This window comes from Gobio gobio, assembly GCF_949357685.1.
Source record: "Gobio gobio genome assembly, chromosome: 24".
In the NCBI taxonomy this organism is placed as follows: Eukaryota; Metazoa; Chordata; class Actinopteri; order Cypriniformes; family Gobionidae; genus Gobio; species Gobio gobio.
The window spans coordinates 21,518,517-21,546,436 of NC_137120.1; the positions used below are offsets into that span (position 1 = coordinate 21,518,517).

Below are 27,920 nucleotides of genomic sequence, written 5' to 3' on the forward strand. Positions count from 1 at the left end.
GCAGTCGCTTCACCCTTTCGGAATTGCGCTCGAAAGGCACTCGATAAATTTGCTTCATTTGAATATGTTTTTTTTTTAGGATGCGTGCCAGTGTTGATGTTGAGACCTGATGGATATCGTTGAAAGTGGCATGGTTATTGACAATGTTAGCTTGGAGCTGCTTGAGTGTTATAGCATTGTTGGCCAAAACCATGTTTACAATCTCCCTCTCTTGCTGTTCTGTGAACATAGGAGGCCTTCCCCCTTGTCGCTCCTGACCCTCAATCCTATATATAAAAACAAATCCATACAATAGTACAGTAATTTTACAGGAAAAGGTAACAGAAGTGCTGATAGTGCATAGAATATAGTACTGTAAGCAGTTACTGAAACCGTGCAGATGTTTTTGATATGATGATATTTTTACAGTACCTATTTTCCAGTCGAAATGTTCTTATCACACTTGCCACTGTGTATCGGCTTAGATTTGGCTGTACTCGCAGTCCAGCCTCTCTCAGCGTCAGTCCGTGGTTGACAACGTGATCAACCAGTGTTGCACGGATCTCATTTGTGAGATTCGGTCCTCTTTGAGCACCTTCTTGTCTTCCTCTTCCTCTTCCTCTACCTCTACCTCTTCCTCTGTTGATTGCTCCTCTGTTGATTCCTCCTCCTCCTCCTCCTCCTCCTCCTCCTCCTCCTCCTCCTCCTCCTCCTCCTCTTCCTCCTCTTCCTCCTCTTCCTCCTCTTCCTCCTCTTCCTCCTCGTCGTCTTACTCTTTCTCTGACTCTTTCCATTGTGCTTGTAGACTGAGGAACTCACCTGCTGCTTTTTATAGTGCTTATACACCTGATTGGTGTGTCTACAATTAAGCGAACAAGTGTTTACACACCTGATGACTGTTTTGAACCAATTGGTTGGACGGTGCGGTAATTTGACAGTCAGTGCTTTGGTAGTGCAAAGAAGTGACTTCATGATAGATTTTTGTGTGTAATGTATGTTAAGTGTGTTTAGTGTTTTGCAAATCACTGTGTGTAGAGTTTTGCAACAAGTGTGAGGTTGACAATGTGCTTATAGTTGTGCAAATATGGGCTGATGTTTTACTTCTTGAGTGTAAGGTTTTGCTAATAGTGTACTACTTTTAATTTTAGTGTGTAAGCAATCCAAAAAAACTGTAATAGTGAGAATTGGACCCTAAACTAAAGTGTTACCATTTTTTTTTTCATACCCTCACTAGTGGCTGAGCCCCCCTAAAATGAAAATCCTAGAATCGCCCCTGCTGGTACAAATTGTGGTTTTGGTCTATACAGCTAATTTTGCCCTTCATGACAACTGTGAGGGGGGTGAATTTTTTTTATAACTCATTCATTTACATTATATAAAGCCTTAAAGTTCTGCATAATTAAGGGCATGACCACTTTGAGTGACAGGTGGATAGCCATTTATCTGCTGTCTGTTAGTCATCGCATCACCTCAGCTCCACCCACATCCCGCCTCTTTGGCCATTCTCTGTTATCCGGGAGTGACGCGCTGCCAAGATGGCAACGGCCAGCTTGTCTCTATTTTACGCTTCAAAACTGCTCTTCAGAACCCTATGGGTGACGCCACGGACACTACGTCCATATTTTTTTTACAGTCTATGATTATATCGCATTAAGAATAACCTTATTATAACACCCATTATAAATACTGGCTTCATAGTGTGCAAGCGTTTCTGAAGAAATTCATATACACCTAGTACAGCTTAGAGTGAGTAAATTATGGGATAATTTTCATTTTGGGTTAACTTACTTTAATATAAAAAAAGTATCAAATTTAAGTTTGATTGAACATGGTCAGAAAAATCAACTTAATTCAAAGGGAAAATAATATTTTTCTTTTTGCCAATTGCCAGTAAAGTCAGTTTTTGCAGTGCACATCATCTCCGTTGCGATCACCACAGTGAATCCGAGCGACTGATTGCATGTTGATGGCAATCCTCATTTACGTGTGTTCTGTTTAAACAGACCTCTCCACATTCATGTAACATAAATTACCCCCTAATGGCGGGAAGTGTCTTGAATCTCAAACATTTATTTCGCTGAGTGTCTCTGATGGCTGTTGAAGCATCGTGATGAAAAGACGAGGCATCAACAATCTCCAAAGAGCCAATTACCAGAGGCTGTTCATCAAAATTGTGTTTTATTCACCCTCTTCGAGGTACAACAGGCGCGGTTTAGGGTTTAGTATATTGGTTTGAAACAAATCAGAAAATATGTTGATATAAACATTTGTCTTACATTTATGCTTAGAAAGAAACTCTGGAAAGTCATAAATCAAACATTTTTCCATTTTGTCGTATTGGGGGAAGTAAAGCAGCCTCACATTTTTGTGATGTACGCTAAGAAAATATGTTAATGTAAAGCTGCTGCTGATATAAGCAAGGCACAAGCATCTTTTGTCCCATATCTGTAAATATATAAATTATTCAGAATTACACATATTTTCATTTTTAAAAAGGAGACACTTTTTGCTTCAGTGAATATTTCTCAGAGTGGGTTTATTAGTAACATGCAAAAATATTAAACCATTGTTCGGGACAACAATAAAAGTAAAGTAAAAAAGAAGAAGAAAATAAATATCCTTAATAATAAATAATTGTCATTATGTAATTCATATTATGAAATATATTTAAGAATAAATAAATATCTGTATGTGTGTAAGCAAAAACAAAAAATATCAATATCAATAAAAAATATCAAGGGCAATTTTTGAAGGGGTCACAAATAATACAGCCAAAATTGCACTTGTAAGGATGTGTGTGGTGTTTTGGTGCACTGAAAAATTATTGTTTTTCTTTTCTCTGTTATTTTATCTGGCCAACAACACAAAGCAATAGTTGTTTAAATATGAGTTATCATAGGTTCACTACACGGTAATATAGTTAAATTATCTTGCTTCTTCCACATAGTATTGAGCAAAACCCAACACAGCGGTACATCTACTATATAAGCCTAATATCAGTTCACACATGGGCTTATCGCCATGTTAGTTGTAGTGGGTGACTAACAACAAGCTACCAAACAATAATCGGTAAAAATATTGGACTTTTTTGTCATTGCTAATTTATTATTAACTCAGCATCCGTCTGTATTAAAGAGAAAATAATCACTTCATCCGATGTTTAAATTGAATCAAATAGCCTTAACAGCCCTTACTGGAATTCAGTTCACAACTACTGAAGACCTTTGTACTTTCCCACCGGACTTGTGTGTGTGCGTGCGTGCGTGAGAGTGTGTGTGTGTGTGTGTGTTGTTTTTTTTTTTTTGTGATTTATGAGGACACAAATTTGTATAATGATGTAAACATGAATATGAGGACATTTCATATGTATAAACAGTATACAGTATAGTATAGTATTACGTCTATGGAATGTCCTCACTTAGATAGCAAAACAAACCTGTGTGTGTGCTACTTACACAATTATTTTAAGTATATATCAATATATTGTTTACAATACACAATGTGTTTTTTAATTATATTTTTAAGGGGGGACAACCCTCAGATAGGGGGGATCCTGACTCCCCCGCGATTTACGTCAGTGGCACTTGAATTTGAGGCAAGTTTTGAGATAAGGGTATGCTTACACGACAACGATGTACTGAAAATGGAAAAGTTTTTCCTTTGCGTTTTTTGCGTACAGATGACAGCATTGTCAAAAAGATCCCGTTCACACGGATCTGCGAAAACGACTAAAAACGCTGTATTATTCGTGCCAGGCCAGTAGGTGGCGATATGACTTTGTAAGAAACACTACACACCTATAGACTGAACACGTAATATGCATGCACATGATGCCGCCGTTTCACAAATTATTGTTTTTGCCTCACATTCACCCATTCATTCACTCCCAGCACAATGCGATGCCAGGCGCGGCGCAAGTGCTTTTTTGCTAGTTTCAGCCTGACGCAGTTATCATTTTCATGTCCTGCTCTACATCCTTTCACGTCCTGTTTAAATAGTAAATGCACTCGCGCCCATCTGTTCGCCCATGGGCGTGCTGATCTGAAAACGAGGTGTGTTCAGGTGCATTGTTGCCATGACACGAGCAAAACAGACTCTTAAAGTGAATGGGTGATGAGACTCTGACGTTACGGCCAAAAACACACCCATGACTCATTAAGAGACTAGGTACAACCCTTTTGGACCATGCGCCTGGCACGCTGACTGTTTTTCCTGAAAGTGGATTCAGACATGCCCTAAGTGCATTTGTGCCATGCGCTTCAGATTATGCGCTCAGATCGTTAAAATAGTGCCCAAAGGGTTTTCTTTTGCATTAACCAAATCACATTAATATTATTCTTCCTATCAATAATAATCATAACTATTATAATAATGAAATTTAATTTATATTTAATCAATAATCATGTGTGTATCAGCTATTTGACGACTGCAGCTCTGTTCAGCACATTTCACCGTGTTTAAATCCATTGCACAGAAGCTACAGTTTTTTCCATCAACTTCAGCACAGAAAATGCATTTGCATTGCCAGGCTCACAGGCTTGCAAACACTGATAAAGTGTACAGCTTGAATGTACTTTACAGTAAATCGCTTTAGATACATACAAATGTAAATGTGTCCAGGTGGATAAGACATGAAGGTATTTGATTTCAAGGTTAATTGGAGTTTGCATTGAAGTAACCGGAATTTCATTTTTAAAACTGCCCAAAGGGATATTTTAGAGCTGAAATTAGTGACGAGGATATGCAGAGGTTTAACAATGATGACATACCAGCACACTTAAAAATAGCCTGTGTTGGTGAAAAGACAAAGAGAGAGAGCCATACACAATGGCTGGATTACATTTCAAAGATTTCACGGCATGCTGTATAGGGAACGCACAGGCTGTATCCGCTTTAGTAATTCATACTGCATACATTGTCAGCATGCATTGTGTATTTTCCAAGTCGTGTTGGGATTGAAGCCCATGGTTAAGATGGATTTAATTATAATTGGTGTCTGCAGGGCCTGTCCGTGTCAATTTACTGCGAGTCTTGCCACTTGGTGACATGCTTCTGGAAGATCCTAATTGGTCAGTTAACATTAGTTGACAGATCAATTAAACCACATTAACTCAACTCGAAAGGCTGGAAAGGTTCAGATTTTGGACTTCCTTTCAAGGTGTAGCAGGTTAATCTGATGTGGTACAGTACAGCAGGAAATTACATATCCATCATACCATGATGTCGTAGCATGTCCGTTTTGGTCTTTGAATTTATTATTTGTATTAAATGTTGAATTTGTAAAATGGTCCAAATAATTATGTGAGTTAGTTTGATTGAATCCAATGAACGAATCAGTCACCGAATCTGTCAGTGTCATTGTTCGTTTCCATGTTTCACACAAATTAATTTGCAAAACAAAGATAAAGAAATCATAATTTATTATAAATAAATCATATTTTACCTTGAAGCCTGTGGTCTGAATTAATGGAATGTAAAATCACAATAAAGTAAAACAGGTTTGTGGGCTGAAAAAAGAATCATACCCAAGACCACAGTCTGATTCATGAACAAATGAGTTGGTTATTTTAATCAGTATTTTTGAGTGAGTAACTGAGTCACTGAATCTGCCACTGTCATTATTCTTTTTCATGATTCGCACATACTGATTTATGAACAAAAACAAATAAATCATATTTTACTTGAGTTAAAAGGGCTGGGAAAATGCTAAATGAAATGCCGTGTTTGTGGGCTGAAAAAAACAACATATCACAAGACCAGTAGAATCTAATTCATGAACAAATTACTCATAAGAGCTGCTTCTTTTAATCAGTCGGTTAAAGAGATTCATGCATGTGTTAGTGATTCATTTTAACCAGTTGCTGAATCTGTCTGTCATTATTCCTTTTCATGATTCACACAAACCAATTTGCAATTGAACTTTGTTAGTAAAACTGTATTGTTTGGATGACCCTTTTAGACCGCATTAGCATTGTTGAAAGTGTTATTACATTCATGTCTGTATTGCATTTGAATCGCAATGAACAACCTCTATTCTGACATTCATTCTGCTCCATGGCATTCATCTGTCTTAGAATTTCAGAACAGTATTACGTTCCCCAAGGAATATTCCATATAATGGGGAAAATTCCCATGGCTAAGTACACTGTGCAATGAACAGGAACAGAAGAGCGCAGCTGTGGGATTTCATTGGGAAAAATGTGGAGTGATGCCAAGTTTGGCGCCTGTCTTTCCAGAAAAGCCTGCGTACTGAAGCGACTGCGATATGTTTACACCATTTGTCAGTCCCTTTTTATGGCGTTTCCAATCTTCCGATGCCAAGCTCATAAAAGCGCCACTCCAGGGCAGCGGGCACGGACCCAGATATTGTGTTGGCCATCTAATAAATCACCAGGGAGATTTGGACTCGTCACCAACCTGCATATAAAGAAGAGGAAGCTGTATTTCACTTTTGCTTACATCTCTGCCAAAAAGCTTTGAATTTTGTTGTTCTTAAGCAGAGTGAGCCTGTCTATCATGTAGAACATTCATATATCAAATGGGCAAATGTCTTGAAAATGGGTTAATATTAGAGAGTGACATATTCAATTTCTTTCTGATTCAAAACCTGCAGAACTGTTGATGGATTTTGACATATCCTATACTTTTCCTTAGAGCTGTTCATGATATTTCCCCTATGACGTTCAGGGGTCTTCAATAGATATGGTCACAATTCTATATATTTTTAATTTTCAAATTTGCAGAGAAGTTCAGGGGTCTTCAATAGATATGGTCACAATTCTATATATTTTAAATTTTAAAGGTTAGATTATGGTTTGAAAAATAGAACCTACAAATAACCGTTAAAGAACGTTCACAAAAAGTCCCTCTAACATTCAGTAACACTTTATTTCGATGTTCCACTTTAGACATTCTACTAACTGTAAGTAACTTTTCAATCACCTATTTGGTGGTTGTGTAATCATTTTTTCGACCTTTTTGTTCAATAAGTATTCTTTATTCACTGAGAATAAGGATTATATTGTTTGTTTAATTGTAATTAATTGAAGATCCATGTGTGAGATGACAATAAAATAAATAATAAATATATTTGAATTTAATTAACATTACCTTGTTGTAATAGTGCTTTGGAATTAATATATAATGTTGTATATTATATAACTGTAACTATATAACAAATGTATTTATATTCAAATAACTACATTAATTATATTACACACATCTGAATACCTCTTAAGCAAACTAACCATGGAGTGTTTGGACAGAGAGTGAGTTTCTATGGCTACTTACATACCCTGAAAGTCGAGGTTATCCGCTTACTTACTCTTAAACATAACCGGGTATGTCACATAACCTGCTTTCTGGAATACCCCTAGTTCTCCCTCAGTGTTTGTCGGTTCTTATCTAGATTTTACGTGTTTGATGTTTAGTCCATGAGTCCTATTATTAAAGATCATGTTCCTTTCAAAAGCAACACTCAATGCTGCACGACACGCATGTGGGAACGTCTTTATCGTGACCAGCTATGAATAGTGTGTTTATCACGTCAAATAGCCTCGGCTGGTGACATCATCAGCACACATGCTGCACGCGGCTGTAAATAGATGAGCCCCAGCTGCAAGCCTTCAGGTCTTTTTGTTTTCAGACCACTCTGTGTTGGTGTGCGTCAAAAACTCTCTCTACCTTTCAAACTTCACTTGAGATCTTTGTTAGGAGTTAGTTTTCAACTGGCAGTTTTCAACAAACATTAGTGAAAAGAGTTTGAGAGTACGATGACAAAATCCGTCGTGGAATTATTAGAGGTGGCTACTCGCGCGGTTGCCAGGTTACAGCTTGACTGGCCCCGTTAACGAGAGATCCCCAAACGCAGTAAGCTTGAGGATGGGTTTCTGTACGGTGGCAGGGGGGAGGTACCACAACATCAGTCTCTTCCTTTCTTTGAGGACCTCCATGACGAACTATCAAAGTCATGGAGAAAACTAAATACTTCACGTGTTCGTCGGTCATATGGCTCCCTAAATCCTCCGGCTTTGCCTTGGTCATCCGTCGACCTGCCTGCACCTTGGGCTCCGTCTGGCTCCGCCTTCCCCTCAGCTCCATCTTCATCCTCGGTCCCACTGGTTCAGCCTCTGCCCACTGGTTCCCCGGTTCCACCTCGGGTGCTCGTCGGCGCAGCTCCACCTCGGTCTCCAGGACCTTCAGCATCGCATGGGCTCATCGGCTCTATCTGGGTCTTTATCATTGGCTGCATCTCCGTTGGTCGTCCCCAGGGTGTCGTCTACCACCAAGTCGACTCCTCCATGGCTTCTCCCACCGTCGACTCCGCCCTGGGGTCTCATCCTGGCTGGTCTCTGCTGTACCATCTGGCTCCTGCTCCTGGCTTCCCTCTGGCTCCTCCCTCTCTACACTCCCACATGGACAGTTTGTTTATTCCCAGACAGTTTTATTTATTTTTCTCTACGCCCTCCTCTAGAACCCCCTCCCTCAGTGTTTGTCGGTTCTCATCTAGATTATACGTGTCCTATTATTAAAGATCCTGTTTACCTGTATAAGATCCCGTATACATTCTGTATGGGTTCTCTTTCTCCCTTCAGCGGAAGTTTAGTTTGTTATAAAAATAAAACCCACAAATAATCATTAGAAAAGTTATCTATCAGTTCTCTTTCGGTTTACACAAAAACCTCCCTTCAACATTAGGGGCTTTCGCAACAAAGTTTTTTTTCCCTAGAACTACCCGATGTGAAAGCCTGGTCTAGAAAGGTTAGCTTATGGTTATAAAAAAAACCCCCCAAAAAATAAAAGTTCTTTATCGGTTCTCTTTAGGTTTACACACAAACCTCCCTTCAACACTCTTGGAAGGTTATTTTGTACTGTATTGTTCCAAATATAAGACAATGTTTTTTTCTAAGCAATGCATCTGAAAAAACGGGTTTGTCTTATATTCAGGGTCTAGACATTTACATGTCAATAATAGACTTGCAACAAAAGGTCGCCAAATACGGGTAAAACGAGTATGCTGGTGTGTAATATCGTGAGTGCAAAAATACAGTCTGAAAAATGCAAACAGTCAAAGAAAAGCCTACAGTCTAAGAGCTGTGACTGTCATGTTTGCGTGCCTCGCTGACAAGACCAACATACGTGATTTTGCAAGTACCCAGATTTTGGTAGGCTACTTGTTTTCACTATGAGATGGATATCCTAATTGTTATATAATGGCTCGGTTATGTATATAACCCTTGTTCCCTGAGAAAGGGAACGAGCATTGCGTCGGAACAACAAATTTGGGGACGCTCCCTTAGCAACTGCGTGTCTGAAGTATGAATGAAACTATTCCAATCCTGATTGGTGTTGCGTCATGACGTAGTATGTGACGGCATACCCGGAAGCTACATAAGGGGGGCCGGCGCATAGTAACGGCAATTATCGCGATGAAGCATGCGCTCCAGGCGTGCCGAGGTGTGGTGACGAGACGCAGTGCTCATTTCCTTTCTCAGGGAACAAGGGTTATATACATAACCCGAGCCGTTCCCTTTGGAGGGAACTTCGCACTGTTGAACTCGCACAATTTGGGGAACGAGTACCCACTAGGCCACACCGAGGGTAGCGCCTGCCCTAGTGTGAAGCCGGAGACCGGGCACAACTAGGACTGGAGCACCCTAGCGCCAGGCGTCGCAGGGAGGTGCAAGCTGTAGAACCTTATAAATATGTGTGGGGTAGCCCACCCAGCCGCCTCGCAGATATCCTGCATAGGGACTCCCGAAAGGAGGGCCACCGAAGAGGCCATCCCTCTGGACAATCCAGTTACTGATTGTCTGTGTAGATGCAGGCAGCCCTTTCTTGGGTGAACCAGAGCACACTAATAACTGTTCCACTTTCCTCCACTGAGCAGACTTCTCCAAATATATTCTTAAAGCTCTGACCGGGCAGAGCAGGTGAAGGCGGAGGATGGAATGCCTGAAGAACCAAAGGCCTGACCACACTAGATGGTACCTTGGGCACGTAGCCTGCCCTAGGATTTAAGATGGCCTTAACTCCGCCAGGGGCAAACTCCAGGTAAGTCGGCATTACCGCCAAGGCCTGGAGGTCCCCCACTCTCCTCAGAAAAGTGATAGCGAAGAGAAAAACCACCTTAAGGGTCAGGTTCTTTGGCTCAGCCGACTCCAGCGGCTCAAAGGGGGCCTCAGCCAACCCTTCAAGAACCACTGCCAGATCCCAGGTTGGAACTCTGGAACGAGCCGCAGGCCTCATCCTCCGAGCCCCACGGAGGAACCGTACAACCAGATGGTGCCTACCCAAAGGCCCATCACTCACAGGAGCGTGGAAAGCCCAATGGCAGCCACGTACACCCTGAGTGTGGACGGAGTAAGACCTGCAGAGAAGCGATTTTGGAGGAACTCAAGCACTGAAGCCACTGGACAGTTAACTGGGTCCACCTCACGCTCTCTACACTAAAGGGAAACACGTTCCACTTCGGGCTGTACAACCTCCTGGTGGAAGGAGCCCTGGAGCTGAGCAAGGTCTCGATAACATCTGCTGACAGTCCAGCCTCTAGGTACCGGGCCCCCTCAGGGGCCAGACCCAGAGGTCCCAAAACTCTGGGCAGGGGTGAAATATTGTGCCCCGTGCCTCAGACAGCAGATCCCTCCTCAGAGGGACCTGCCACGGGAGACCGTCTAGCAGTGCTACAATGTCTGAGAACCATCCCGGGTTGGCCAGCAGGGTGCTACTAAGAGTAAGCTGATCCCTTCTAGGCTGACCCGCTCCAAGACTCCCGGGAGCAGAGTGATCGGGGGATATGCATACAGACGCAGCCTCGGCCACGTCTGCATCACTGAGAGGAAACCACAGTGGACAGTGGGACGTCTCTCGAGACGCGGACAGATCCACTTCCACTGGGCGGAATCTCTCGCACATGGCCTCCACCACCTCTGGGTGGAGTTGCCACTCCCCGGGCCTCAGCCCCTGCCTCGACAGGATGTCTGCTCCCTGGTTTTGATCCCTGGGGACATACATCGCTCTGAGAGACGACAGTTTCTCCAGGGACCACAGGAGGGTCTGGTGAGCCAATCTGCATAGAGGGCGCGACATTAGACTCCCCTGATGATTCAGATACGAAACTACAAATGTATTGTCTGTTCGTACCAGGACATGGCGGCCGTGGAGGTCCTGGAAAAAAGCTCCTCAGAACTCTGTAGACTGCCAGCATTTCCAGGCCATTTATGTGCCAGGAGGAATGCCGGGTCTCCCACGGACCACTCGCAAAGTGGCCGTCCATGAACACGTCCCAACCACGAGGGAACGAATGCATCTGCGCGTTACCCTGATCATACAGAATGATTTTCCCCTCGAGCTTTCCCCCCTTCCCACTGTAAGGGTCTCGTGCAGCAGGCCAAGAGATATTCTGTTGGACGCAGCTGCAATGAGCCCCAGCAATCCTTAAAAATGCTTCACAGTGATGCTGTGGCCTAGCTTCATTTTAGAGACCACTGCCCGTATGGACTCAATACGTGCGGGAGACAATTGTGCCCACAACGTAGAGAATCCCATACGACTCCCAGGAACACAGTTCTCTGAGAAGGCGTCAACACGCTACTGCGTGTAGAGTCTCAACCCCAAGCACTGAGAGCAGCCAAGGACGACACCTCAATGCCGAACTGCTGCTACCACTTTACTTTGCGAGGGGAAAGGGCTAGGCCGTATGGAAGAACCCGATATTGGTACACTTTGCCCCCAAAAGCGAACCTCAGGAACTTCCTGTGACACAGAAGGATGGATACAGGGAAGTATGCGTCCTCTTTAGACCCATCGTGACAGACCAGTCCTCAGACTGCATCTGAATCACAATGGAGGAATTGTAAGCATCTTGAATCTGAATCTCCTCAGATAACGATTCAAGTACCTCAGATCTAAAGTTGGACGCAACTCGCCATCCTTCTTAGGAACTATGAAGTACCGGCTGTAGAACCCGGACTCCCTGTCTGGCGGAGGAGCACATTCTGTGGCCTCCTTACCAACAGGGAGTGAACTTCCTGTTCCATTACCCCAACCTGCCCAGGGACCACTGCCGTCCAGACCACCCCACTGACTTCGAGGGAAGGTAACCGAACTGCAGTCTGTATCCCCTCTTCTACAGTCACAGGCCCCACGCTGATATATTCGGAGGCATAACCATGCGCCAAGATAATCTACTACGGGAACCAGCCTCTCGAGGCTGGCCTCAGGTGTCCACTGAGCCTCATTCACGACCCCCTGAAGCGGCTGACCGGCAGGGAGCAGTCGAGAATGATTCTCAGTGTGCGGACGCGTTCGCTGCCAGCCGCAGGTCTTTCTAGAGGCAGATGGAGCAGCGTGCGTTCGCAGGAAATCGACGTGGCCCGAAGCGTACTAGACAGCGGGAGCACAACATTGATTCCCAAAAGCTCCACAGGGGAGACGACCTCGATCGCTCCTTCCCAGGAGAGGGGGCTGGCCAGCAGGGGCCTCATCTAATTAATAATAATTAATTAATTAATTTGTTACATTTATATAGCGCTTTTCTAGGCACTCAAAGCGCTTTACATATAGAAGGGGGAATATCCTCAACCACCACCAATGTGCAGTATCCACCTGGATGATGCGACGGAGCCATATTGCGCCAGAACGCCCACCACACACCAGCTGATTGGTGGAGAGGCGACAGAGTGATGAAGCCAATCTGTATATGGGGATGTAAGGGAGCAGCTCGACAGGGCCGCAAAGCTAGGGCGGACACTGCGATTAGCAATTGCTGGAAACTGATGTGTCCCGCAGGCCACAAGGCAGCGAGAACAACATTAACTTCCTGAGGGCTCCAAGGAGGAGAAAACCTCACAATGCATGAAAGCAGCCCTCAGGAACTGCCCATGCATGTTATGCTCCCACTCTTAGATGAAAATTCAGACAAGTGATACATACTTTGGATAACAGGACGATTTAAACTATCTAACTTATCAAAGTCAGATAAAATGCCATTTAATTCCTCAGAATTAAATGCTACCATAATCACCCAACACGTACAACCTGGTCTGAATGATAGGCTGATAAAAATATCTAACTCCTCAAAGCCAGATAATATTTAATTTTAATTCCTCAGAATTAAATGCAGCCATAAACACCCAACCAGTTTTTTGAAACATGGTCTGAATAGGCTGAATAAAAATATCTAACTCCTCAAAGTCAGATAATATTCCATTTGAATTCCTAAGAATTAAATGCAGCCCTAATCACCAGACGATACTGATTTAATAAGTATACGGTCTCGAAATCTACACGTTGCCTCAGCAACGCTGAGCAGTTATAATACAATTGGCTTTCCTCCCTCGAGAAGAAAGTCATCAACAAGCGCTGAAACACCCGAAAGGCGCACTGCTGTACGCGTCGAGATATTTCTCAATGAAAACAGCCAGCACCCTCAGGAGCTGACTGCATTCCTCACAGGAAACCAGTATCACATGCACACCGATCGCGTGTGTCACTTTAATTGTAGACCCGTAACCTGCGCGCTGCCTCGGCAATGTGAGATTGAATCTTGCATTAAGAAGTGGCGAGCTCTAGTTATAACTTCAACTGCCTCGATGCTGAGCACGTCTAATTCCTCAGAATCAGACCGCTCAAGCATCGGGTCCTCCGCCCCCGGGGGAAGAAGCCGCAGCGCGGGCTTCCACGCGGGGAGGGAGAACACCAGAACTGTCAGACAAAGACTGGGAAGATGCCTCAGCAGTCCCAAGTCTCGCTCACACGTCCATCTGTGAGCCCCATGACCGGCATCGCCGCACCGCCTCGGCGGAAGCGGGACCGATCCACGGGGCTCACGAGGCTGGCCGGCCTCATCGAACACGGCCAGCCGCGAGCGAAGCACCCTGAGCGGCAGCTTATCACAATTCCTCGAAAGCCGCCCTAGCATGCTGCACGCCCAGGCACAGTACACAAAGCATATGTGTGTCCGTGCCCGACATATAACGGGGACACGGGTGCACACAACGCTAGTATTGCCCGCCCGGAGTCGCCATACTTTTCACTTTTATATATATATATATATATATATATATATATAGATTCTTTTTTTGTGACAAACAACACCAAATAGACAGACAGTTTTGTACACAGAGCGCTATGCTGAAGAGCGATAACTGCCGTTACTATGCGCCGGCCCCCCTTATGTAGCTTCCGGGTATGCCGTCACATACTACGTCATGACGCAACACCAATCAGGATTGGAATAGTTTTATTCATACTTCAGACACGCTGTTGCTAAGGGAGCGTCCCCAAATTCGTCGTTCCGACGCAGTGCGAGTTCCCTCGAAAGGGAACTCAGATGGACTACAGGTTATTTTTATAGTATACCAAACATTTTTTATTTGTAAATGTGATCATTCGTACATTTTATAAGTATGTAGTTATTTTCAAATAAAACCATTTTATTTATTAAAAAGCCTTTTTTCCAAAAGGTACATCTTGAAAAAGGGAGGGTAGTCTTATATTCTGAACAATATGTTAATTATCAAAATAAAACCTGGAAATAACCATTGGAAAACGTTCTTTATCGGTTCCCTTTAGGTTTACTCAAAAACAGGTCTGAAAGGACCTGGAATGTTGTTATTCTGTACCAAAAAATAGCTGAATGGGAACCATATGCTAACGTTAGAGGAATGTTATTCCTCCTGGCGTCACTCTTGTGCCTCTTTCTTTTCTTTCTCTAGGTGGAATCTGCATCGCTCAGTCCCTGAAGATCCCTCATGACCACAAGCAGGCTGATTTTGACAAGATTATCCGACAGCTGCTGGAGACACGTCATGCCCGGGCAGTCATTATTTTTGCTTACGACGAAGATATTCGGTAAGCTGTTGACAGCATTACCAGCCGAGGAAGAGGAAGTGGATATCGCAAGATAGAGCCACAATAAATTCAATTTTCAAACAATTAATTGGTCCCTTTTGAGCTCCAAACATAACAATGTAAAAATTCTTGATGACAAGAAACTCAATACTCTACTGGCCTGAAAGCTATTACTTAGATAAAAACTCAAGGGTGCACTTCAGGAGTTTATATCTTGTTTGTAGGATAAGCACAGCCACTAGGGGTATTGATTAATAACATCAACATGTCATCAATCAGCCAACCAATTCAAAATTGCTATTTTGTATTTCATTCTCTTTAACGATTCAATCCGGATGCTATTGCAATTGCTCTCCTGCTCTCTTGAATAGTCACAGAGGGCCTCAATGTCATGGTAATGGTTCCATGTGTGGGAATGTTCGCAGGGGGATCCTTAACGCCAGTAAAAGAGCGGATCAAGTGGGCCATTTCCTGTGGATTGGGTCGGATAGCTGGGGAGCCAAGAACAGCCCTATTCAAGGCCTCGAGGATGCCGCCGTTGGCGCTGTCACCATCCTGCCAAAAAGAGCCACTATTGCTGGTAAGATTGCAGCATGATTGATTGTTTTTTGGGGACGATTATGCTAATGATATCTAGGCCCTAGGGAACACCAACATCTCTCATTGTTGTGTGACATAGACCAGTAGACTGGCTTCATGTGGGTTCTGGTGATGAGGTGCTAAGTCTTATTCTTCAAGTGTCAAAATTTTTTGACATTCAGAGAGTCTTCGCTGTAGATTTTAGAGGCTTTTCATCAACTACAGGCAGTTTATGTGTTGATTTTAAATAAGATTTTAAGATTTTTCCCCTGTTTTTGTTAAAACACTTCCATTCAGAAGTTTGAGGTCAGTAAGATCTTGTACTGTTTAATATATATATATATATATATATATATATATATATATATATATATATATATATATATATATATATATATATATATATATATATATATATATATATATATATATATATATATATATATATATATATATATATATATATATATGCACCAATCAGGCATAACATACTGACCACCTTACTAATATTGTGTTGGTTCCATTTTTGCTGCCAAAACAGCCCTGACCCATCGAGGCATGGACTCCACTAGACCCCTGAAGGTGTGCTGTGGTATCTGGCACCAATATGTTAGCAGCAGATGCTTTAAGTCCTGTAAGTTGTGAGGTGGCCTGTAAGGCCTCCATGGATCGGACTTGTTTGTTCAGCACATCCCACAGATACTCGATTGGATTGAGATCTGGGGAATTTGGAAGCCAATTCAACACCTTAAACTGACGCACACACACCCGGCCATCCAAGTGATGTAAAAGAAAATGTGATTCATCAGACCAGGCCACCTTCTTCCATTGCTCTGTGGTGCAGTTCTGATGCTTACGTGCCCACTATTGGTGCTTTCGGCGGTGGACAGGGGTCAGCATGGGCATCCTGACTGGTCTGTGGCTATGCAGCCCCATACGCAACAATCTGCGATGCATTGTGTATTCTGACACCTTTGTATCAGAACCAGCATTAACTTCTTGAGCAATTTGAGCTACATTAGCTCGTCTGTTTGATCGGATCACATGGGCCAGCCTTCGCTCCCTACGTGCATCAATGAGCCCTGGCTGCCTATGACCCTGTCGCCGGTTCACCACTGTTCCTTCCTTAGACCACTTTTGATAGATAAATGACCACTGTAGACCGGGAACACCCCACAAGAGCTGCAGTTTTGTAGATGCTCTGACCCAGTCTTCTAGCCATCAGAATTTGGCCCTTGTCAAACTCGCTGAAATTCTTATGCTTTGCCCATTTTTCCTGCTTCTAACACATCAACTTTTGAGATCAAAATGTTCACTTGCTGCCTAATATATCCCACCCACTAACAGGTGCTGTGATGAAGAGATAATCAGTGTTATTCACTTCACCTGTCAGTGGTGATAATGTTATGCCTGATCGGTGTGTGTGTGTGTGTGTTTAAATATCGTAATACTGTTAAATATTTCTATTTTCTAATATATATATATATATATATATATATATATATATATATATATATATATATATATATATATATATATATCCAAGAGTGTTGATTGTTATTTTAATCATTTTATTTATTCCTGTGATCAAAGCTGAATTTTCAGCATCATTGCTCCAGGCTTCAGTGTCACATGATCCTTCAGAAATCATTCTAAATTGCTGATTTGATACTCAAGAGACATTTCTGATTATAATCAATGTCAAAACAGTTGTGCTGCTTAATATTTTTGTGGAAACTGTGATGCACTCTTTTGCAGGATTCTGTGTTGATTAGAAAGATGAAAATAACTTTTATTTGAAGTATACTTAACTTTTTACTTGTCACTTTTCAAAGTAATGTGTCTTTGCTAAATAAAAGTATATATTTGTTTAAATAAATACAAATCTTACGGATCCCCAAACTTTTGAACGCTAGTATATAAAGTTCCATGGAATGTGCCTTTGTCTTTTAATAATATCTTCATTTATTTTTGCTACTTTTCAAATAGCTTTTATTTTATATTTTAATAGTTTTGCCCTTGTCTCAGAACCAGATTTTATATCTTACATATAAAAATATGTCATAAATTATTAACAAAACAATCATAAATGAAACAATGATCATCTATTTAAATATTTATAGGGTGGAAATTATTTGTATACCTTTTTAGACAAATTATGAGCGATATTTCCATGCAGTATTTTCATGACAATCAACATTGTCCCAAAATGTTTTTTTTTTTTTTTGTAAGTTTGCATAATACTTTACCAAGGAGAGCGGCAAGCTGCCATTTTAGCAAAATTACCAAACAAAATATGAAAATATCATTATACAAGTATATACAAAAAAGCTAGCTATGGCATTAGACTTAGCATGACAATGAGGTTGGACATTTTATTTAAAATGTGTTGAAAGTATCATTTCCAGCACAGGATGTTATTAATGTAGTGTAAAGATATTTTCCCTTTGAGGAAAATGTACACATGCATGCACACTTTAACATTTTTAGATCAAATTAAACAAACTAATGAGAGCGAGGAAAGTGTGAATTAATTTCACAAGCTCAAAAGATCCCACAATTGAAGCACCTATTTTTATTTGATTACACAAGCAAAATTATTTGGTGCTTGCAATGTATTCCTGTTCAGAGTAATGTCAGGTTGAAGGGATAGAAGGAACATCGCTCTAATAATAGAAAATCTTCTCCCTGGTGTCGTCGCGTTTGATAGCAATGGCGTCTGGTGCATGTGGAGACAGAACAGAGCACAACAGAGTCTGGATTCGTTTTGTTCACTGGAGATTGTGAACCCAGCCAGAGGCCTGGACACGGACTGACCCAGCTGGCAAGCTTTTCCATCCAGCCCTGCCATGGGGTTGATCTCAATGCCAGAGTAATAAATGAAATGCCCTATGGTGTTATACTTTGTGGTGGACATTAACTAATGATATATAGAGCACTGTGGATGGAAGGGACATGTATGAAGAGAATAAACCTCTATGGAGAAAAGGCCTTGAGGCGCTAGACTCTCCATGACAAAGAAGCTTCCTGTTGTTGTCGCATTAAAGAAATAATTCACGCAAAAATAAAAACTCTGACTTTTACTCTAATACTCAACTTTTACTGTAATATTAACCTAATATTTCAAAGTCTGTGTTTCTTAGCGCCATTGACATCAAGCCTGGTCCCACACATCTATGTTTATTTTAACTCAACTGTGTATAAGATTTGTGAGATTATTAGAGAATATTAGCTTTAAATTTGGTCTTTTCTTCACACTAAGCAATCATTTGACTTCAGAACAATTTGTATAAAGTGCCTTACAGTGTTGTTAGTGTTAACTAAAAATATAAAAAATATTTGTTATGTTTAAAAAAAAAAAAAAAAAAAAAATATATATATATATATATATATATATATATATATATATATATATATATATATATATATATATATATATATATATATATATATATATATATATATATATATATATATATATATATATATATATTATATATATATGCCATGGGCGTCCTGGTCTGAAAACGAGGTGTGTTCTGGCGCATTGTTGACGCGTTGCTATTTTGAGGAACTGAAAATGATTGCGCAGTATTTGTGTATTTAAACTCAACGCCTGTACACGCTGCTAATTACACACACAGGGACGCGCAGCAGCACACACACATTTTTAAATATAAAAAATAAAAGGATTCCTCTCTGGAGAAGCATTCAGTCTTTCCGCTTGCAAATTCCGCCATGTAAATAGCGAGTCTGCCATGGTGCAAGCGTAACTGGCTTTTAAAGGGAATGGGAGATGAGACTCTGATTGGTTTATTGCTCGTTACGCCCAAATCACACCCACGACTCATTAAGAACTAAACCAGGAACAACCCTTTTGGGCCATGCGCCCGCCACGCCAACCGTCATTAAACTAGCAAAAGTAGATTTGGATATGCCCTAAGTGCACCTGCGCAATGCGCTCCAGGCCATGCACTCAGAACGTTACAATAGGGCCCGTAGTCTTTGACAAAAACACAATATTTTCAGCTTTTTGCTCAATGTTGCTTTTATTATGAAACGTACCCACATTCAAGTGTGATCAAAATAATGCATGAAGCTAAAATATTTTTTTGTTCCCTTTCAGTCGGTCACGTTCGACGTACGTCGGAACTGACTGACAAATTGGGATCTGGTTTCAGAGACCAATCTACTTCAAGTGTGTTAAAAACGCGCCAATGGAGATTGGCATGCGATCCACGCATTCCACGCTCCGACCCGCGGTGCGGGTAGAATAAGGAAGTGGAATGCTTGATCATTGCTTTCTACTTCGGAGCCGAACAGTGTCATTGCTGTGTCTACGAAGAGTGTTCTGAGTCTCGTGAGAGGATCGACTGCTTCCAGTGCGCGTGTGACAGCGCGTCTCAGCGGGTAGCCGCTTCAACGGAGATCGAGTGCAGTTGTTAGTTCGCTGGGCGTTTCTGTTTTGAGTGTTCACACAGGCTTGAACTATTGTACTGTGTGTGCCGCGGTCATCTCCCTGAGTGCTTCAGCACGCAAAAAAGAGCAGTTTCCTTTCTAAAAGAGCAACACGGTTTGACCCTGCGTCTTTTTCAAGATGTCATTCAAACCATGTGTTTCTGGGTGTGGTCGATTTCTGTCCCCGGTTGACGGTCACGTTCATTGTCTCACGTGTTTGGGCGTTCGCGGATGACTCATGTTCTCACTGCGGGAACATGACCATCGCAGTGCTACGGTCCAGACTCCAATAACTTGAAAGAGGTGGAGTGCCATTGCGCATCCCCCGATCTAGTGGTCCTCCCGCTGCAAAGCAGAGGGCTGATACTTTGGCTGATGTAGACAGCGTTGCCTGAGTCCGACCCAGCGCTTACGGCTATGCTTTCCTGAACCCTCGCGGTTGAACAATTGGTTTCTCGGGACGGCCCGTGCTGGTTCTCAGCGCCCCGCCCCGGTGCCTTTCTTCCCGGAAGTTCATCAAGAGATCACAAAGTCGTGGGCAGCGCCTTACAACGCTCGTTCACGATCGACTGACTCCTCCGTCCTCACTACCCTCGATGGTGGTGCGGCTAAGGGTTACATGGGAATCCCCCCAGTCGAGCGATCTGTGGCGATGCAGCTGTGTCCCAAGACCGTTGCGGACTGGCGGGGTGCCCCGCGTCTCCCCTCCCGGGCATGTAAGTTCTCGTCCGGTCTAACGGGCAAGGCTTACACTGCCTGTGGGGAAGCCGCATCATCTCTGCATGCCATGGTGCTCCTGCAGGTCCACCAGGCCAAGGCGCTTAAGGAATTGCACGAGGGTAGTTCCGACCAGGGTGTTATGCAGGAACTGCGTGCGGTGATCGACCTCGCTCTCCGGGCGACGAAAGTCACTGCACGCTCCCTGGGTCGGGCGATGTCCACCTTAGTGGTCCAGGAACACCAGCTGTGGCTGAACCTGGCAGACATGCGTGATTCTGACAAGGTCCGGTTTCTCAACACCCATATCTTTCAGGCCGGCCTCTTCGGCAACGCCATCGAGAGCTTCACCCAGCAGTTCTCGGTGGCCCAGAAGCAGACGGAGGCGATCAAAAACATCCTGCCCCGACGGCCTGCTGCTGCCTCCACCCAGTCGTTGTCGGCAACGCCTCCGGCGTTCGCATCCTCAACTATCTCGAGCTCATACTTGCCCAGTCTCGGGAGCAGTTGTGCGAACACAAGGACATGGTGCTCAGTCACCTCAGCCTGTTGGGCCTTCGGGTCAGAGGATCTCTTATCTCGGTATGGAGCTGGATTCGGTCAGCCAGACTGCGCACTTCACGGAAGAGCGGGTCCAGTCGGTGTTGAACTAATTGAATTAGTTCAAAGGCAGGACAGTGGTCCCACTGAAATGTTTTCAGAGGCTCCTGGGGCATATGGCATCTGCAGCCGCGGTAACACCGCTCGGATTGCTTCATATGAGACCGCTTCAGCACTGGCTTCATGGCCGAGTCCCGAGGTGGGCGTGGCAGAGCGGTCAGTACCGGGTCCCAGTGACTCCTTACTGCCGCCAAACTTTCAGCCCGTGGTCCGACGCTTCGTTTCTCCAGGCCGGGGAGCCCTTAGAACAAGTGTCCAGGCATGCTGTGCTCTTCACTGATGCCTCTTCCTCGAGCTGGGGGGCCACGTACAACGGGCATGCAGTTTCAGTTCTGTGAACGGGACCTCAATTGCATTGGCATATCAATTGCCTCGAGTTGCAGTACACTTGGCACTGCGCCGCCTCAAGGGGCCGCTACATGGCAAGCATATACTGGTCCATACGGACAGCACTGCGGCCGTTGCGTACATCAACTGTCAGGGTGGTCTACACTCCCGTTACATGTTCCAACTCGCCCGCCACCTCCTCCTTTGGAGTCAGAAGCATCTGAAGTCGCTTCGTGCCATTCACATCCCAGGTGCGCTGAACCGGACAGCCGACGAGCTCTCACGGCAGCCGACACCTCCGGGAGAGTGGCGACTCCATCCCCAGGCGGTCCAGCTGATATGGGACCTCTTCGGAGCCACACAGGTAGACCTGTTTGCCTCTCTGGACTCGACCCATTGCCAGTGGTACTATTCCCTGACCGGGGGCACCCTCGGCACGGATGCACTGGCGCACAGCTGGCCCCGGGACCTGCGCAAGTATGCATTTCCCCCAGTGAGCCTTCTTGCACAGACCCTGTGCAAGTTCAGGGAGGACGAGGAGCAGGTCTTGTTAGTTGCGCCCTACTGGCCCAACCTGACCTGGTTCCCAGAACTAACTCTCCTCGCGACAGCCCCTCCTTGGCCGATTCCCCTGAGGAGGGACCTTCTTTCTCAGGGACGGGGCACTCTATGGCACCCGCGTCCAGACCCTGGACGGGACGCGGAGGTTCTATGTGGTCTACCACAGGCAGTGGTGGACACCATCTCTTCTGTTAGAGCCCCCTCCACAAGGCGCCTCTACGCTTTGAAGTGGAACCGTTCGTTGAACGGTGTTCTTCCCACTGGGTGTTTGGTTAGTGTCGTGCTCAGTGTTGGGAATAACGGCGTTACAGATAAACGGCGTTACTAACGGAATTATTTTTTCAGTAACGAGTAATCAAACGAATTACTGTTCCTCCCGTTACAACGCCGTTAGCGTTACTGAGGGGAAAAAATGTGGCGTTAGTCGCGTTACTATAATTGAGCTCACTGAAGCGCTTTTCATCCGAACAGGCTCTCTGTCAGTCGGACCTGCAACGTGTGTGTGTGTGTGTGTGTGTGTGTGTACGCGCGCACCAGCCATGCGTGTTGGGGGTGGGTGCGGTGGTGCACATAACTGATGATGATTGGTGGGTGGGAGACAAGGTTGAAGTTGATAGGTTGAGGTCACACCTATTTTTTTCACGGTCTATGGTTCACACACACACACACACACACACACACACCAATGACGCACACGCATACGCACATTCAGCGATGGCAGTCCAACGACTTCAAAGGTAGCTTTCGCAAACTGGAAGTATAAGCGTTACTTTTCCCTCGTTGAGGTGAAAGGTAAGAATATTTATGTAACATGCAATTTATGCCCAGGAAGAAAGAGTCTCTCCACGCCGGTGGCAAGTGATTCTGAAGCGCCTCACATCATCATATGCCACAAAATTATAATTTAAAATATAAAATAGTGGCTAAAAACCCAGGTGATAACGTGAGCTCCACTACCAAAGGAAAGTATAGTACTGATAATATTTACACAATATTTACACTATAGTAGGCCTACTGATAATATTTACAATAATATATTGAATTTGATAGGTGTCTCTTACATTGTCCCACAGCAACATTACAATAGTGTACATTAATGTACAATGTTTTATAATAATAATTTATTCTATTTAGTGTCCAATTCATTCATTTAACATATCTAATATTGGGGGCATCCAAGTTATTTGACATATTTGAAAAAAAAAGTAACGCAGTAATTACTTTCCCTGGTAATTAGTTACTTTTATAATGATGTAACTCAGTTACTAACTCAGTTACTATTTGTCAGAAGTAACTAGTAACTATAACTAATTACTTTTTTAAAGTAACGTGCCCAACACTGGTCGTGCTTTCTTTTCTGCAAGATGGGCTGGAGCGAAGGCTGTCTCCCTCCACCCTCAAAGTGTACGTCGCAGCAATAGCGGTGTATCGCAACGCAGTTGAAGGTAAGTCCTTAGGGAAGCACGACCTAATCGTCAGGCTAAATCCTCCTCATCCAAACTCGTTACCCTCTTGGGACTTGGCTCTAGTACTCAGAGCACTTCAGAGCCCTCCCTTTGAGCCTTTGCAGTCTATAGAGCTTAAAATCCTGTCAATGAAGACAGTGCTCCTGACGGCATTGGCCTCCATCAAGAGGGTCGGGGACCTGCATGCACTTTCGGTCAACGAATCGTGCCTAGAGTTCAGGCCGGCCAACTCTCACGTCATCCTGAGACCCCGGCCTGGATACGTGCCCAAGGTTCCTACCACTCGCTTTTGGGACCAGGTGGTGAACCTGCAAGCGCTGCCTTTGGAGGAGGCAGACCCAGCCATGGCTTTATGTCCTGTCCGTGCTCTTCGCACTTACGTAGACCGGACTCAAAGCTTTCGGACCTCAGAGCAACTCTTCGTCTGTTACCAGCAGAAGGGAAAGGCTGTCTCCAAGCAGAGGTTAGCCCACTGGATAGTGGATGCTATCGTCATGGCTTACCAGTCCCAAGACGTGCCTTGCCCGTTCGGGCTGCGAGCACACTCAACAAGGAATGTTGCTTCCTCCTGGGCGCTGGCTCAAGGTGCCTCACTGACAGATATATGTAGAGCTGCGGGCTGGGCGACACCTAACACGTTCGCTAGATTCTATAGCCTCTGTGTAGAGCGGTATCTTCCCGCCTCCTCGGTCCCAGGGGCCAGTGGCCAAGTGCCCGCTCTAAGTGTCGGCTTGCAACGCCACTCCCGCCCTCTGGGCCGGATACATGCGTCTATTGTCTCAAGTTGTGTTCCCCGGAAACGGCTAACCCTGTCGAGCTCCTCCGTCACCCCTTCGGTGCCAGACGTTGTGGCCGTCTGACACCAGGCCTGCACCTGTATGCATGTGAAACGTGTGTGTAGGCTGGGTTCCACATGTAGCAGTTCCCTCATGGCAACCCCATATGTGTATTCTTCCACGGTACCTGCTACCCTACTTGGCAAGCCCATTGTCTTTACCTTGACAGAGCCCGCTCTGTCATCTCTGGGCGTGTTCTTTCCCCCCTGGAACCAGGCTGGAACCACCCCAGAGACTGCCATATGTTGCACTACCCTGCCAGGTTAGTCCTTATGTGTATTCCGCCACCAATCCTTCCACTGAAGGATGTGGCTCGGCAGGGTACCATCTCCCGAGACGGGCACGCTTTCCCAGCATTATTTAATAGTCACACTGAGTGGGTGTGACAGAAACAGCAGTGACTGACCTCCCTGCTTGGAGCCCTGACTTCCGTACCATCTAAGACGGTCCAGTGCGCTCAAGCAGGACACTGGAAGGGCCAGCTTCCTGGCATTTTGGTAGGGATCCCAATTCGTTGGTCAGTTTCGACGTACGTCGAACGTGACCGACTGAAAGGGAACGTCTCAGTTACGTATGTAACTCTCGTTCCCTGAAGGAGGGAACGGAGAAGTACGTCCCGTCGCCAGGTGCTGCGCTTCCGCTAGGGGGCCGAGTCACTAGTTCGGCTCCTCAGCAGAAAAAAGCAATGATCAAGCATTCCACTTCCTTCTTTATACCCGCACCATGGGGCGGAGCGTGGATCGCATGCCAATATCCATTGGCGCATTTTTAACACACTCAAAATAGATTGGTCTCTTAAACCAGATGCCAATTCGTCGTTCAGTTCCGACGTTTGTTTGTTTAAAATCAGAGGCTCTGTTCTTTCTTTTGACATATTTTGTGTTTAGATATTCATACAACAAAATGATCTGGGGGCCATGTAAATTTTATGAAAATTATAAAAAAAAAAAAAAAACACTGGCGGGGAAATACTTAATTTAAGTTATAGTCATTTAAAAAAATGTCTATATAGTTTGTATGTTTTAGTTTATTTATTTTTAGTTACTAAATGAAAACGTGAAATGTTGAAATTAAATACGTTCTTAATTTAACTTAATTTCAATGGTTTCAATTTATTTAAAGATACTTTTCAAAATAAATAATACTAAAATAACACTTGTGTAGTTTGTATTTTTGCCCTGAAAATTCTACATATCTCTTTTATTGTGCTACAGAGAGAGAGAGAGAGAGGGGGGGGGATGACATGAGCAAATGATAAAAGACTGTTATGGAAAAAAGTGTGATGGAGGAAAGGTTGTTTGTCAATGCTTTTGTGTTCGCTGTGAAACTTTGCGTTTGCTTGCAAAGAGCTCAAAACGTTTTACGAGCGAACGCAAAGTTTCTCGGGGGAGCGCAAAATATTTGCGAGAGAACGTAAAAGCATTAAATTTTATTATTATTCCTTCCATCTCATACTTTTTTTCACCACTATGTCCCTTTAGGGGCTCCGTATGTAGAATGTACATTTTGAGTGAAATATTTAAAGTTATATCGGGAGGTTATGTGTTTGAACAAAAAAGCTGTTATAAAAATGTTTTCTGCAGGGAAAAAAAAATACTCTCAACCATTAACACCTTCCCTTGTGTTTAAACAAGTGGTTTTCCGTTCTGGAAAATGCAATCCTTGATAATACCATATTTACGTCTTCACTCTGCCCGCCAGTTAATCCGTGCGATGCAACTCTGCAAATCTAAATCGTGTCACATTGTGCAATGCATTTTCCAGGTATCCACAGTGTTGTGATAGCATCTCTCTGCTTGCGCTTGCTTGCGCTGTTTGCCATTTGTTGATAAGTGTGTCGAGCGGTGCTTTGCCGGGTCGAGCAATTGCCCCTGCATTTCACAGCACTGATGGTACAATTTGAAAGGCACTCGTCAGGGAAAGCATCACACTTACAGCTTTATTGTGCTCTTTGAAAAAGACCTGTGAAAACAATTGAATGTAGTGTTGGCACAAGCTGCAGTCATATAGGGAGTTTGTCTTACCACAGGCACCCCCTGCAAGCACAGGTGCTCGCGAGAAACTCACAACTCTGTGCTTTTTAGTTTACCTTTCCTTGTTTGAAGTGAAACGCTGTTGTCTTTGTGGATAGACATGAAGCTGGAAGCAATTCAGATGGTTGTCTTTGATCTGATGAGTGTTGGTGTACAGAACCTGATGTTCTGAAGTGTCATGTTTTTATTTATGCCACAGAGAAGACTAAACATGCCGCCTAGACAAAACAAGCTATGGTTTAACTAAGGGCGTCAGCACACATTTAAAAACATATATTTTGAGATTTTATTTTATTTTGGCCATATTGCAACAACAGAAAATGCAGTTAGTCATGGGAAGCAGTGACGTCAAGACCAAGAAGCTTCTGTCAACCGACATAATCAGCATCTCTACATGTATGGCAGCCATTCCATTCAAGTGTCTGTTGAAATCCAACACACCTCGTTCTACCTGATTAGGTGATCACCCGAACCAAATCTTATTTAATGAGGAAAAGTATAAAAAAAACACTGGTGTGATCATCACTATCCTCTTGCAATAGGACCAGCTGGATGGCAAAATCAGTGCTAGTAGTACCTCAAAAGTAATTGCAATCAAAAAATAACTATTGACCATGCCAAAAGAGTTGAAAAGGAAAGTTTTGAGTGAGGAACAAAAGGGTTCAATTCTGGCTTTACTGGCAGAGAGATACAGTAAGCGTCAGGTTGCTTCCATCCTTAAAATTTCATAGATGGCGGTTCATAAGAACAGGTTAAAGCAGCAGACATTGGGGACGACAAAGCTACAGACCTTCAGAGGGCGAAAAAGACTCTCCACTGACTGGAATGACCGCCAACTCATTCAAATGTCACTCAACAACCGTAGGATGACATCAAGTGACCCACAAAGAGAATGGCAAACGGCAGCTGGGGTGAAGTGCACGGCGAGGATGGTTTGAAACAGGCTCCTGGGGCAGGGCTGAAGTCGTGCAAAGCTAGAAAAATAAAGCCCTTCATCAGTGAGAAGCAAAGAAGGGCCAGGCTGAGGTTTGCAAAAGACCATAACGATTGGACTGTAGAGGAAAGGAGTAAGGTCATCTTCTCTGAGTCCAATTTTCAGCTTTGTCCAAAAACTGGTCGTCTAATGGTTAGATGGAGACCTGGAGAGGCCTACAACCCACAGTGTCTCGCACCCACTGTGAAATTTGGTGGAGGATCGGTGATGATCTGGGGTTGCTTCAGGAAGGCTGGAATCGGGCAGATTTGTCTTTGTAAAGGACGTATGAATCAAGCCACATACAAGGTTGTCCTGAAAGAAAACTTGCTTCCTTGTGGTCTGACAATGTTCCCCAACTCTGAGGATTGTTTTTTCCTGTTTTTTTTTTTGCGATATCCCAATTCATCGGTTCACATTCTGACATACGTCAAACGTGACCGACTGAAAGGGAACGTCTCGGTTACGCATGTAACCC

The 27,920-nt window shown here is 43.9% G+C and overlaps 1 protein-coding gene across 2 annotated transcripts in view; it reads left to right on the plus strand.

The window, feature by feature from the left end:
* Positions 1-27,920, plus strand: part of grm7 (glutamate metabotropic receptor 7) — a 428,364-nt gene that overhangs the window by 210,732 nt on the left and 189,712 nt on the right. For both annotated transcript variants that reach the window (XM_079808358.1, XM_079808357.1), the window contains exons 3-4: positions 14,697-14,832; positions 15,258-15,412. In XM_079808358.1, the coding sequence (XP_079664484.1) occupies positions 14,697-14,832; positions 15,258-15,412 (291 nt within the window). The remainder of the gene's footprint in view (positions 1-14,696; positions 14,833-15,257; positions 15,413-27,920) is intronic.